This window comes from Drosophila biarmipes, chromosome X (genome assembly GCF_025231255.1).
Source record: "Drosophila biarmipes strain raj3 chromosome X, RU_DBia_V1.1, whole genome shotgun sequence".
In the NCBI taxonomy this organism is placed as follows: Eukaryota; Metazoa; Arthropoda; class Insecta; order Diptera; family Drosophilidae; genus Drosophila; species Drosophila biarmipes.
In genome coordinates this window covers 4,064,361-4,076,797 of record NC_066611.1, presented here as the reverse complement: position 1 = coordinate 4,076,797, position 12,437 = coordinate 4,064,361, and the positions used below count along the sequence as shown (strand labels likewise).

Genomic DNA, 12,437 nt, shown 5'->3' with positions numbered 1-12,437 from the left:
CAAATGAGCGATGTAAAATAGCGATGCGCGAGGGGTTAACAGTGCCACTTTTGACTTTCAAACTACACCAAACATTTCGAAATATTAACGTTACTATTAATATTATACAAGTTTAGTTCTTTTTACCTTGCCTATTATGTTGGATATAAACTTACAACAATAAATAATGTTACATGTTTTTTCTCCACAGCAACAGTCACAGCAGTTTGAAAATTGAACAGGAACCATTGAGGGTCTTTTCATCCATAGCAAAAATGTTTCATTGTTCAACAATTCAGATACCCCATATTGTTTTTTCAATAAGTAAATAATAACCAATAATCATAAAATATACGAATGATTTTAACTTTGCATGCAAGCAAATTTTGATCAGATTTTCAGTAACATTTTTAGGTAGCTCTTTTACGGCTAAAATTAAATAAATTTGGTTGTCAATAAGTAAAATATACTTAAAAGATATGTCAGTATCATAGAAATGATATGAAAAATATGGCATCTAAGTTGAATTCTGTTTAATCGAACAAGAGATTGTTGTCAGAATTATCCTACACAAATATGCCAATATGAAAAGTCCGAGGTGTACTAACATGTATTCCAAAATTTGCAATATTTCCAAATTGAACACAACAGCCTACTTTTGATTTGCCTAATATTTCATAGTATTAAAATTGTTTAGCGGGAGGCCTGCTGAAAAGTAGAGAGGGGCTAGAATGTTCCTTAAAATTAAAAATTAATTAAGTTTAAAAATAAATTAAATTCAAATCGTCAAATCTTTTCGTTTATTTTGCGTCATCTTTTCGCAGAGAAACAGTCAAAGATTCAAATTTTCCAATGCTAAGTACTAGACTGTAAAGTTTAAACATAGAAATATCTGAGATTGCCCATCGCTAGTGAGTTATAATTCGGAGTTAGCGAAGACACCCTCCCGCCACAGCGGATACACCCTCCCGATGCAAGCCCAACAACGCAGTGTGGCCGAGGCATGCTACACAGGATTTTTCGAACCACCGACACCGATTTCGATAGCCGCCGATTGGAGAGGACTTTTCTAGTGCCAACAAAAATGCCCGTGCAATTTGGTTAAATAGGATTACCGGGAGAAACAACGAAAGCATCGCGGCCACAGTGCGCACATTCTGCAGCGCGAAACCGAACCCACGAGCCCGAATCGAAACCGGCGAGGCGCAGCTCCCCAGCGAGCCGATCCATGCGAGAGAACAGACCCAGAGGGCAGTCGTCAAGCGCCGCGGAAAAGTCATCAATTATATTGGCCCTTCCCTCGTAGGAGTGCAGGATCTAGGGGCCATGAAGAGCGTGCTGATGGTGGCCGAGAAGCCCTCGCTGGCGGCGTCGCTGGCGGGCATTCTCTCCAACGGACGCTGCACGGCCAAGCGGGGTGAGTGCAGCCGCCCGGCCCGGCCAGTCCAGTCCAGTCCATGAATAATCCAATACCCATCCCCTCCAGGCACCGGCAACGGCTGCTCCACGCACGAGTGGAGCGGCAAGTTCCGCAACGAGGGCACCGTCCACTTCCGCATGACCTCCGTGTGCGGCCATGTCATGTCGCTGGACTTCATCAGCAAGTACAACTCGTGGGACAAGGTGGATCCCGTGGAGCTCTTTGGCTGCCCCACCGAGAAGAAGGAGACGAATCCCAAGCAGCACATGCGCAGCTTCCTGGCCCAGGAGGCGCGCGGCTGCGACTACCTGGTGCTGTGGCTGGATTGCGACAAGGAGGGCGAGAACATCTGCTTCGAGGTGATGGACGCCGTGCAGCACGTCATCCACAATGTGTACAGCAGGCAGGTGACGTACCGCGCCCACTTCTCGGCCATCACGGACAAGGACATCAAGGGCGCCATGGAGACGCTGGGGCACCCGAACGAGAACGAGGCCAAGTCGGTGGACGCGCGCCAGGAGTTGGATCTGCGCATTGGCTGCGCCTTCACCCGCTTCCAGACCAAGTTTTTCCAGGACCGCTACGGCGACCTGGACTCCTCGCTCATCTCCTACGGTCCCTGCCAGACGCCCACGCTCGGCTTCTGCGTGAAGCGGCACGACGACATCCAGACCTTCAAGCCGGAGAGCTTCTGGCACCTGCAGCTGCTCGCCGGCCAGCCGGAATTCACGCTGGAGTGGGCGCGCGGCCGGGTCTTCAAGAAGGACATCGCCATCATGCTGCTGAACCGCGTCAAGGAGCACAAGGAGGCCACGTAAGACTGTCGGTCACTAAGGGCGCCCCTAACCAGCTTTAGGCCACTCTCTGCTCGCCTAGCGAGTCTATATTTAAGCATGCATTCATGCTCTCGCGTCTGTTTCTACCCACGTTCTTCTCAGACTCTTCTTTGCCAAATCTGGTGACTACATCATCCGCTTGTCATAGAAACGAGCATGCTGAATTAGCATAATTTCCTTGGTCTCAGAGACAAATGGGCTTTACTTGTATTGTATAGAGGGGATCTTATTTAAACTTCACACTTAACGACAAGCAAGATCCCCAACTAAGCCTCCCCTGCCATCTAGTAACCTCGGCCCCTTCTCCTCTTTCAGCGTGGAGAGCGTTGGCAGCAAGGAGGCCTTCAAGAGCAAGCCGCAGGCCCTGAACACCGTGGAGCTGATGCGGATCTGCAGCTCCGGGCTGGGCATAGGTCCCTTCCAGGCGATGCAGATCGCGGAGCGCCTGTACACGCAGGGCTACATCAGCTATCCGCGAACGGAAACCAATCAGTATCCGACCAACTTCGATCTGCCGGCCGTGCTGCACGTGCTGAAGCCGTCGGGGGACTTCGGCGAGGAGGCGCGCACCATCCTGGGCGATATGCAGGCGCCGCGGAAGGGCAAGGATGCGGGCGACCATCCGCCGATCACGCCGATGAAGCTGGGCAACCGCAGTGACTTCGACCGCGACACCTGGCGCGTCTACGAGTTCATCTGCCGGCACTTCATGGGCACCGTGTCGCGGGACCTGAAGTACCGCGTGACGACGGCCAAGCTGCGCGTGGGCCTGGAGACCTTCAGCTGCACGGCGAATGTGCTGATCGATGCCGGTTTCACCAAGGTGATGACCTGGCAGGCCTTCGGACGCGATGAGCCGATGCCGCCGTTCGTCCAGGGCACCACGGTGGCCATCAACGACGTGCGACTCACCGAAAGCCAGACGGGGCCGCCCGACTACCTCACCGAATCGGAGCTGATCACGCTGATGGAGCAGCACGGCATCGGCACGGACGCCTCCATTCCGGTGCACATCAACAACATCTGCCAGCGCAACTACGTGCGCATCGAAAACGGGCGCAAGCTGATACCCACGACGCTGGGCATCGTCCTGGTGCACGGCTACCAGAAGATCGATCCCGAGCTGGTGCTGCCCACCATGCGAACGGAGGTGGAGCGCATGCTGACGCTTATCGCCCAGGGCTCGGCCGACTTCCAGGACGTGCTGCGCCACGCCATCCAGATCTTCAAGCTAAAGTTCATGTACTTCGTGAAGAACATCGCCAACATGGACGCCCTGTTCGAGGTCTCCTTCTCGCCGCTGGCCGAGTCGGGCAAGGCGCACTCGCGCTGCGGCAAGTGCAGGCGCTACATGAAGTACATACAGGTGAGGCGTCCACTCCTGACCCCCGTCCTCCGATGTTGACATGCCTTCTGCCCTGCAATTTCAGACCAAGCCCGCGCGGCTGCACTGCTCCCACTGCGACGAGACGTACGCCCTGCCCATTGGCAATGTGAAGGTGTATCGGGAGTTCAAGTGCCCGCTGGATGACTTCGACCTGCTGGCCTTCTCGACCGGCGTCAAGGGGCGGTCGTACCCGTTCTGCCCGTACTGCTACAACCATCCGCCCTTCAGCGACATGCCCCACCTGGGGGGCTGCAACACCTGCACGCACGCCACCTGCCCGCACTCGCTGAACACGCTGGGCATCTCCGGCTGCGTGGAGTGCCCCACCGGCGTCCTGGTGCTCGACTGCACGCTGGCGCCCACCTGGAAGCTGGGCTGCAACCGCTGCGACGTGATCATCAACTGCTTCAAGGGCGCCACCAAGATCACAGTGGAAGGTGGGTCCTGACCGTCGGATTGCCGTCTCATCCCTAACGCACATTGTATTCCCTCCTCTTGCAGAGGCCAAGTGCCAGGAATGCGGAGCCCAGCAGGTGAACGTGGTCTACAAGTCGGACAAGAGCAAGTTCAAGGACGGCAGCGAGGAGAAGAGCGGCTGCATCTTCTGCTCCACGGACTTCTCCCACCTGGTTGAGAAGCATCGGGCGGTGGCCTCGCGACCCGTCCGCAGTGGCGGCGGCTCCCGGGGCGGCAAGGTGGGTCGCGGCGGCGGAGGAGTCGGCGGACCGGCTGGTGCCGCCGGAGGAGCGGTGACGGCGGGCGGCGGACCTGGCCCAGGGGGCGGGGGGCGTGGCGGACGCGGTGGTCGGCAGCCCAAGGATAAGATGGCCCAGCTGGCGGCGTATTTCGTTTGAGGCCCTGGATTGCATTTACAACAACAAAACTCGAGAAAAACACAAAGCCGAATAAAAGAACCGAAATTTGTATAAAGAAAGTGGTTTATTTTCCTGGGTAGGGGGCTTAGTTCAGAAAAATGTTGATTTAAAGATTATTTTCTAAACTGGAAGTATTGTGGATAAATGTAAAGAAAATACATATCGAATTTATTGGCAATTTAATTTTTTTTTTAATTTTATAATATCTAAAATTCATGTCTTTCTTGTTTCTATCAAATATGAACCATTTTCTTTTAGAATCTCAGGAACTAATGTATATTTTTAACAACAATTGAAAAATGGGTAATGGTCTATAATTTATTTATACATATGTATCTGTATCTAATTAATTTCCCTAAAACCCGACTATGACTCAAGTGAAATTGAATGAATCAGCCAACAAAGAGACCCCTACTTACTTTCATGACTTTAGATTTTCGAAGCAGATCCAAGGGTTGTTTTTGTGAAACTTTCCCAAGATTCACACTATTCTATGTACAAATATATGTAGATACATATATCTATATACTTTCCATATTTTCGTGGAACTTAGACGATTGTTTTATATAATAAAAACAGTGGTTTAGACAGTTGTTTGTGGGGAAAATGTACGTACGATATTATTAAAGTCTGACCAAATGATAATAGGTATTAGGAAAATTCTAGGTCTTTGCGTTTAATACTTGTCTAATAGAAAACAATGAACTAGAGGAATTATAGAGAGAAACATAAGAGAGATTATTATAACCTATGTATACATACCTTTAGAATATAATAAAATAAACATCAATAAAAAATTCCATAATTTTTAATAAAAAATATAAACAACCCCAAATACATATACCATGTACATAAGTATAAAAAATAAATAATGTTTATTCGGGACCCAATTTACATTATAAGGGGTTACGGTTACATCAAGGGTTAGGGGGCTGACATCAGTCTACATCCGATTTCATCAGTCTTATTCATTCCAGGAACTTTCCAGATGCACGCACACTGACATGGAAGTGCAGAAATCTACATGGTTTGGTACATATGTATGTGCGGTTGGGGAAATTGGATGACTGCCGTAATAAACTGCGTGCGGATGTGGGGTTCTCTTGTCTAAAGGCTGTTGACCAAAGCCAAGACAAATCTTCCTAGTGGCGTCAAAACAAACAAAGGTCGTTTAACTCGCCAAACAAAGAGCGTCACAAGATGTCCATGCATATATATACAAGTGTACATACGGACTTACACACCCTCCTAGCTAGAACACACACACTTGTACATACACTTATGAACAGCTGCGACCAGTGCTGGAAAGCGATAACTCTATTATCGATAGCTCTCCCGCACCACCCCATTGGAGCGAGCGAGATGGAAGTCCTGCTCTAATGCACTACGCATTTCGCTTTCAATGCCAAATTTCGCATATTGCAGCTAGCCAATTGATTGTCCTCCGTTGCCCGCCCACTCTTGACAATGCCAAATCTCAGTTCTGACCACTGAGACAATCGAAAAACCCCCACTAAAAGCTAAACAAAGCCAAATAAATCGAGCCACTACCCGAGAGAGAGCGGGACAGCAGGCGGCGACTTTCCAGTCTGGCAGCCTATAAATAACGGTGTGTGGCTATCAAACGGGGCAATAGCTGTGAAAAAATAGTAGAGAGCGGACGTGACCTGGAAAAGAAAAGAAAAAGCAAGTTTTTGAACATCAAAAGTTTATTCAAAAAGTGCAGAAGATAACAATTTAAGAACGAAATTTAGTTTTTATCGTGCGAAAAAGGGTAATAAGGTGAGTTGAGTTGGACAGAGTCTTAATTTTTCTTCAGTGCAATCAAAATGGCGTCGACGCGAGCAAAGTGCAGCGAAGGAAAATATGTGTGTATGTGTGTATGCGCAGTTCCAGGGGGCATTTTATCTTCCAGTAAAATGAGAGATTAGTCACTAAAACTAAATTGCCGTCGCATTGCGAAATAATTCGAGCTGTGAAAACATTTCGGGGGAAAAACCACAAAGGCATAACTAAACTTAATTTTTCTTTTTCCTCCAGCCAACATGCAAATTTTCGTGAAGACCCTGACTGGCAAGACCATCACCCTTGAGGTCGAGCCCTCCGACACCATCGAGAATGTTAAGGCCAAGATCCAGGACAAGGAGGGAATCCCCCCAGACCAGCAGCGTCTGATCTTCGCCGGAAAGCAGCTGGAGGACGGACGCACCCTCTCCGACTACAACATCCAGAAGGAGTCCACCCTCCACTTGGTGCTCCGCCTCCGTGGTGGCATGCAGATCTTCGTGAAGACCCTGACTGGCAAGACCATCACCCTTGAGGTCGAGCCCTCCGATACCATCGAGAACGTGAAGGCCAAGATCCAGGACAAGGAGGGAATCCCCCCAGACCAGCAGCGTCTGATCTTCGCCGGAAAGCAGCTGGAGGACGGACGCACTCTGTCCGACTACAACATCCAGAAGGAGTCCACCTTGCATTTGGTGCTCCGTCTGCGTGGTGGTATGCAGATCTTCGTGAAGACCCTGACTGGCAAGACCATCACCCTTGAGGTCGAGCCCTCCGACACCATCGAGAATGTTAAGGCCAAGATCCAGGACAAGGAGGGAATCCCCCCAGACCAGCAGCGTCTGATCTTCGCCGGAAAGCAGCTGGAGGACGGACGCACCCTGTCCGATTACAACATCCAGAAGGAGTCCACCCTCCACTTGGTGCTCCGCCTCCGTGGTGGCATGCAGATCTTCGTGAAGACCCTGACTGGCAAGACCATCACCCTTGAGGTCGAGCCCTCCGACACCATCGAGAATGTTAAGGCCAAGATCCAGGACAAGGAGGGAATCCCCCCAGACCAGCAGCGTCTGATCTTCGCCGGAAAGCAGCTGGAGGACGGACGCACCCTGTCCGATTACAACATCCAGAAGGAGTCCACCCTCCACTTGGTGCTCCGCCTCCGTGGTGGCATGCAGATCTTCGTGAAGACCCTGACTGGCAAGACCATCACCCTTGAGGTCGAGCCCTCCGATACCATCGAGAACGTGAAGGCCAAGATCCAGGACAAGGAGGGAATCCCCCCAGACCAGCAGCGTCTGATCTTCGCCGGAAAGCAGCTGGAGGACGGACGCACCCTGTCCGATTACAACATCCAGAAGGAGTCCACCCTCCACTTGGTGCTCCGCCTCCGTGGTGGCATGCAGATCTTCGTGAAGACCCTGACTGGCAAGACCATCACCCTTGAGGTCGAGCCCTCCGATACCATCGAGAACGTGAAGGCCAAGATCCAGGACAAGGAGGGAATCCCCCCAGACCAGCAGCGTCTGATCTTCGCCGGAAAGCAGCTGGAGGACGGACGCACCCTGTCCGACTACAACATCCAGAAGGAGTCCACCCTCCACTTGGTGCTCCGTCTGCGTGGTGGCGCTCTCTAGATTTTCTCACCACAATATCTCATAAATTTGATCTTGCCAAGGCATAACACAAGTATTCATGCAAAATTTTAGTTAATCGGCTTTGAGAAAAAGCAATAAGTATAATCTCTACACATATTGGTATTCGAAAAATAAATTTTTAATTTGTGTGTTCAAAAGTAATTCGCTTGTGGTTTTTATTGGGTTTGGTTATGATAGTTGCTCAGCTAAAGAAAGTCAAAGGAGGACAAGATATGCAAGCATTAAAGATACTTTCGGCATTTGGCGTCGTTTCCTTTATAATAATAGCGGCCACATATTTTTATATTGTAAAATTTTAAATGAGGTTCTGTTCTTATTATCAATACCAATTTAGATGCCAAAAATGATTGAAGTCGTACCATTCACTAAAAAGTTATAACCATAAAAAATTAAATATCTTGCGAGAGGGTGAAGTGTATTCATATAGAAAATCGGCACCATTTGAAATTTCACTAGCACCACCTAAGTTTCATGTTTTGTGGCGCGTTAGTGTAACTCGTTAACAGCCGATAGAAATGAACGAGAGGTGGCGCTTTTCTGTTATCCGAGTAACAGGTATCTGCTAGTCGAGGCCGTCGACTATAGGGGTTTCCCTTGTTTTTTAATAAATAACACATTTATAAGTAAAATCAAATATTATTTTTTATTAAATATTTCACTTTAAAAATGTTTGATATGTATAATTTTGTAATGAATATCATAACCGAACCAGACAGACCCAGATTGGTTAAATTGTCTTGTTTGATTTAATCCTTTATAGGGTCGGAAGAACTTAATTTTACACGTTTTGACAAATAAAATAAAACCTTTATGCTTTCGTATCCTTCTATACAATTACAAAATAATACAAAAAATACATTTATTTTTCCTAATCTGTTTATTTTTTTGAGCATTCATTTCATTTCATGCATACACTATAATTAATTCGAGTGGTTCTTTGACTGTTTCAGCCCTATAGCTTTAAAACTGAGAGACTAGTTTGCGAAGAAACGGACGGACAGACGGACATGGCTAGATCGACTCGTCTTGTGACGCTGATAAAGAATATACTTGTATATACTTTATGGGGTCGGAAAGTCTCCTTCACTGCGTTGCAAACTTCTGACTGAAATCATTATACCCTCTGCAAGGGTATAAAAATAGGCTCTTTGAAATTTTACTAGCACCACCTATGTTTCATGTTATGTGGCGCGTTAGTGTAACTCGTTAACAGCCGATAGAAATGAACGATAGGTGGCGCTTTTCTGTTATCCGAGTAACAGGTATCTGCTAGTCGAGGCCGTCGACTATAGGGGTTTCCCTTGTTTTTTAATAAATAACACATTTTAAGTAAAATCAAATATTATTTTTTATTAAAAAATCGTTTTAAAAAATGTTTGAAATGTATTAATATGGGTAATGAATATCATAGCCGAAAGAGACAGACCCGGATTGGTTAAATTGTCTTTTTTGATTTAATCCTTTATAGGGTCGGAAGAACTTAATTTTACACGTTTTGACAAATAAAATAAAACCCTTATGCTTCGAGCATACAAGGATATAAATATATATATATACAAAATAGTACAAAAATTACATTTATTTTTTCTAATCTGTTTATTTTTTGAGCATTCATTTTACTAATAGCCATATTAATTTAGAGAGTGGAGGTTATTGGATTGCAGTTTGTTTAGTTATCAGATTCTGACAGAAGTTTAAGTCCTAGTTTTACTGTCATCATTCTTCTTCTTTTTTGGGGTTCTTCAGACTCTAGAAGGGCATTCACAATTTTCGCGGTGCGTTCCATATGTACCTTACTCAAAGGATATTTTTCAACCATTTAAAGTTGGGTAGTGAAGGCGACTCTCCAGCTGGTTCTTCCTGGAAAATAACCTCAATTTCCGATTCTGAATGAAAATGATTTCCCAGGTTATGTCCGCGTATCATATCACTGCCTTTTTTATAAATTTTGAGTTCTTCAGACTTTAGAAGGGCATACACAATCTTTCAGGAGACTCCATGTTCCATATCCATATTCATCCATAGGGGATATTTTTCTAAAATTTCAAGGCACTGTCTTAACTTGCTTGCACTTGAGTCATAACTGGGTAACGAGAGACATCTTCTCCTGGCGCTCCTCTTCGGAAATCAATCCTATCCTATCGCTGCTATCATTTTCCGTCCTATTTGGGTTCTTCAGACTTCTCCTGGTGCCTTCCAGAGCTTGCATCCACTTGGTCATCCGGTACGCTTCGCCTCCCGGAGCCTCTGATGGCCTTCAAATCGTTGGGCCAGCTACTTAATCGGTGCTCATTCGGCGATTTAAACTAACGCACACGTATGAGTTGATTCATTTGCCCATCAAGTCGTGGCAGTTGTTGAATCCCACTGGCTCGAGTGACTCACTAGCCTGGCAGTGGGCAAAGGCCCCGACCAGGGTATCGAGTGCATCCGCAGGAGACACCCGATCCCCTCACCAAGGCCCTGCCCGTTTGCTATACCAAATCCCCAAACGGGACTGGCCCAAACCCACCTGGGGGTCGGTGAAGGGGATAAGCCCAAGATTTGCCCTCCGCTATTCCCCCTTGCCAAATGAGTCCCATGCAGTGAGCCGCTGGCCAAGATACATCTCTGAGAGAGACCCCATGAAAATGGACGAGGCCATTGAAGTGAAGCGCAAGGAGGTGGAAAAGCCATCTGGTCGCCAGGGCTTCGCTGGCGGGTTGAGCAGAGGAGTCTCTGGAAGTCCGTGTCCAATGAGGACGTCACCATGGGGGCGAAGGGATCCAACCGAGTCAGGGTCCTGCGGACGCGTTTGGGAGTCAAAAAATCAGGATGCAGTGGACACCCTTACCTGGCGACTGGCATTTGGTTTTTCTAACCCCTTGGGCAACACTTCAATTGCCCCATCGATTTGCCTCGGAGACCTTTTCGAAGATTTATTTTAGCCAACGCCACACGGCAGGCGACTCATTGGGCAAGGAGGCACATCTGAAGGAAAATCTTGGGTTCATCCACTTCCCCAACCCTCAAGTGGATTTGGGCTAGTTCCATTGGGGGTCGATTGTAGTCTTTGGCTGTGAAACTCACAGAATTTAGGTAGTCAATCCTGGCGATCAATAAATAGCCCGCATTGGCGAGAGAGTCATATCCTCCCATCCTGGGAGGAGAATCTGCTGTCCCCAACGCGTGTACCAGTGGTTTCTCGAGGTTGGGTTATCAGGACTCTCTTGGAGTGGACCAGGATCCTACGTAATCTCGGCGATTAATAAGATAAGCTAAGGAATATAAAAACATTTTAACTAACTTGTAAAATTATTTTAAGTGTAAAACGAACTTATGAATAGAATAGAATGTTCTGTATTTACTGATGAAAAAGCTCTTTTTAGGCGCCGAAAAGGTGATGAACTTGTGCCTCTTCTGTGCAACTGGGGGGAACTGAGGATAGATTTCATGACTTGGATAAGGAGGGAAGTGTTGGTGCTGTTTTTTAAGGGGAAAATATGATTGACAAAGGTTAAAAGCTGGCAAAGTTTCATTTTTAATTTATTTGTGTGGCTAAGAACTGAAGGAAATTAAGAGAGAAGGAATTATTGTGAGAAAAGCTGATGGACTAATTTTGGCTGCTTTTGATAATGATTTTCCAATTTTTTAGTAAATTTAACACATATTTTAAGACTCGTGGAGCTATCTGAAATTCTTGGCTTCGGAAAGTTCAGAGTGATTTATGTAAAAGGTCTGTAGAATGTAGGTTCGATGTAGGGTTTTTGTGCTCTCAGGAGTAGCCTTTTAGTGTATGATTTTTCAGGTCAAAGTAAAGTAAAGGAGGACTCACTCTAAGGCAAGGTCCTTGTGCAGAGGCGGCGGTTTTACAGAATGCAGATGCAGTGTTCCTCGTCCTCTGCGTGGCCATGTACTAAGTAGCACCTCTCAGGAATGTAAAGATCCAGCCGAATCATCTCGTCCTCGTCCTCTGCCACTAGTGACTACTCGATTGGCGCAGCCTCCTCAGTTCAGCGGAGCATGTCCGTGGTTTGGGTTGATCCGCAATGCGTTTCTCCACCTCGAAAAGGCGATTTTAGGCCTGCAAATAGGGCTTCTCTCGGGCAGTGAGTTCCGTGCCGAATGAGTGATGTACGAGGTTCGAGTCGGATCACAAGCTTGACGGACAAAACGGGCCAGAGGAAAAAATTAGATCATCTGTTTAGGCAGTCGTGTGAAAGTGGACAGCAGTCCCCAAAATATATTCCTACCAAATATTTGGAATTGTAGCTAAAAACTCACCTCTTTTCCAGTGAAAGTGTGCAGTGAAATTTCCTCAAATTAAGGATGAAATGTGCTGAGAACCGTTTCCATTGGCACCCGATTGAGGACTGACTATTTTCACTGAATTTGCTTTGACAGGAAAGAATAGTACAGAGACCGTTTGCAAAAGCCTACTAGAATATAAAAATATCGTTTTATTTTAGACTGCACTATGGGAAATTTAAGCACTTCCCCGCCCAAAATTATTAACTC

The 12,437-nt window shown here is 47.1% G+C and overlaps 2 protein-coding genes and 2 long non-coding RNA genes across 10 annotated transcripts; 2 read left to right on the top strand and 2 right to left on the bottom strand.

The window, feature by feature from the left end:
• Window positions 1–1,013: 1,013 nt before the first annotated feature.
• LOC108033177 (DNA topoisomerase 3-beta) lies at window positions 1,014–4,556 on the top strand. Its single transcript, XM_017107415.2, has 5 exons — window positions 1,014–1,396; window positions 1,466–2,213; window positions 2,551–3,601; window positions 3,666–4,059; window positions 4,124–4,556. The coding sequence occupies exons 1-5, from the start codon at window positions 1,306–1,308 to the stop codon at window positions 4,474–4,476; spliced, it is 2,637 nt and encodes an 878-aa protein (XP_016962904.1). The 5' UTR covers window positions 1,014–1,305; the 3' UTR covers window positions 4,477–4,556.
• A 793-nt stretch (window positions 4,557–5,349) lies between these two features.
• Window positions 5,350–5,944, bottom strand: LOC127011692 (uncharacterized). Its single transcript, XR_007764948.1, has 2 exons — window positions 5,730–5,944; window positions 5,350–5,639 (listed from the first exon to the last, which is right to left on the bottom strand). It is a non-coding gene; the product is annotated as an uncharacterized LOC127011692 (long non-coding RNA).
• A 168-nt stretch (window positions 5,945–6,112) lies between these two features.
• Window positions 6,113–8,081, top strand: LOC108033181 (polyubiquitin-B). Of its 5 annotated transcripts, none has more exons than XM_050889681.1 (3): window positions 6,113–6,279; window positions 6,538–7,046; window positions 7,731–8,081. In XM_050889681.1, the coding sequence occupies exons 2-3, from the start codon at window positions 6,543–6,545 to the stop codon at window positions 7,917–7,919; spliced, it is 693 nt and encodes a 230-aa protein (XP_050745638.1). In that variant the 5' UTR covers window positions 6,113–6,279; window positions 6,538–6,542; the 3' UTR covers window positions 7,920–8,081. The 5 variants fall into 5 exon arrangements, with proteins under 5 accessions (XP_050745638.1, XP_050745622.1, XP_050745532.1 ...); XM_050889665.1 differs by having other exon boundaries at window positions 7,503–8,081; XM_050889575.1 differs by having other exon boundaries at window positions 6,114–6,279; window positions 6,538–6,818; window positions 7,047–8,081.
• Window positions 8,082–9,517: 1,436 nt separating this feature from the next.
• LOC108033029 (uncharacterized) lies at window positions 9,518–12,314 on the bottom strand. Of its 3 annotated transcripts, XR_007765988.1 has the most exons (4): window positions 12,204–12,293; window positions 11,755–12,119; window positions 10,774–11,197; window positions 9,518–10,722 (listed from the first exon to the last, which is right to left on the bottom strand). It is a non-coding gene; the product is annotated as an uncharacterized LOC108033029 (long non-coding RNA). The 3 variants fall into 3 exon arrangements; XR_001768658.3 differs by having other exon boundaries at window positions 9,518–11,197; window positions 11,755–12,079; window positions 12,204–12,314; XR_007765987.1 differs by having other exon boundaries at window positions 9,518–11,197; window positions 12,204–12,296.
• Window positions 12,315–12,437: the final 123 nt, after the last annotated feature.

Bases quoted from the DNA above. Each gene is read 5' to 3' on its own strand.
- LOC108033177 (XM_017107415.2), top strand. From the start codon at position 1,306: ATGAAGAGCGTGCTGATGGTGGCCGAGAAGCCCTCGCTGGCGGCGTCG. The intron at 1,397-1,465 runs GTGAGTGCAGCC...CATCCCCTCCAG, and splicing joins ACGCTGCACGGCCAAGCGGG to GCACCGGCAACGGCTGCTCC. The intron at 3,602-3,665 runs GTGAGGCGTCCA...CTGCAATTTCAG, and splicing joins GCTACATGAAGTACATACAG to ACCAAGCCCGCGCGGCTGCA.
- LOC108033181 (XM_017107422.3), top strand. From the start codon at position 6,543: ATGCAAATTTTCGTGAAGACCCTGACTGGCAAGACCATCACCCTTGAG.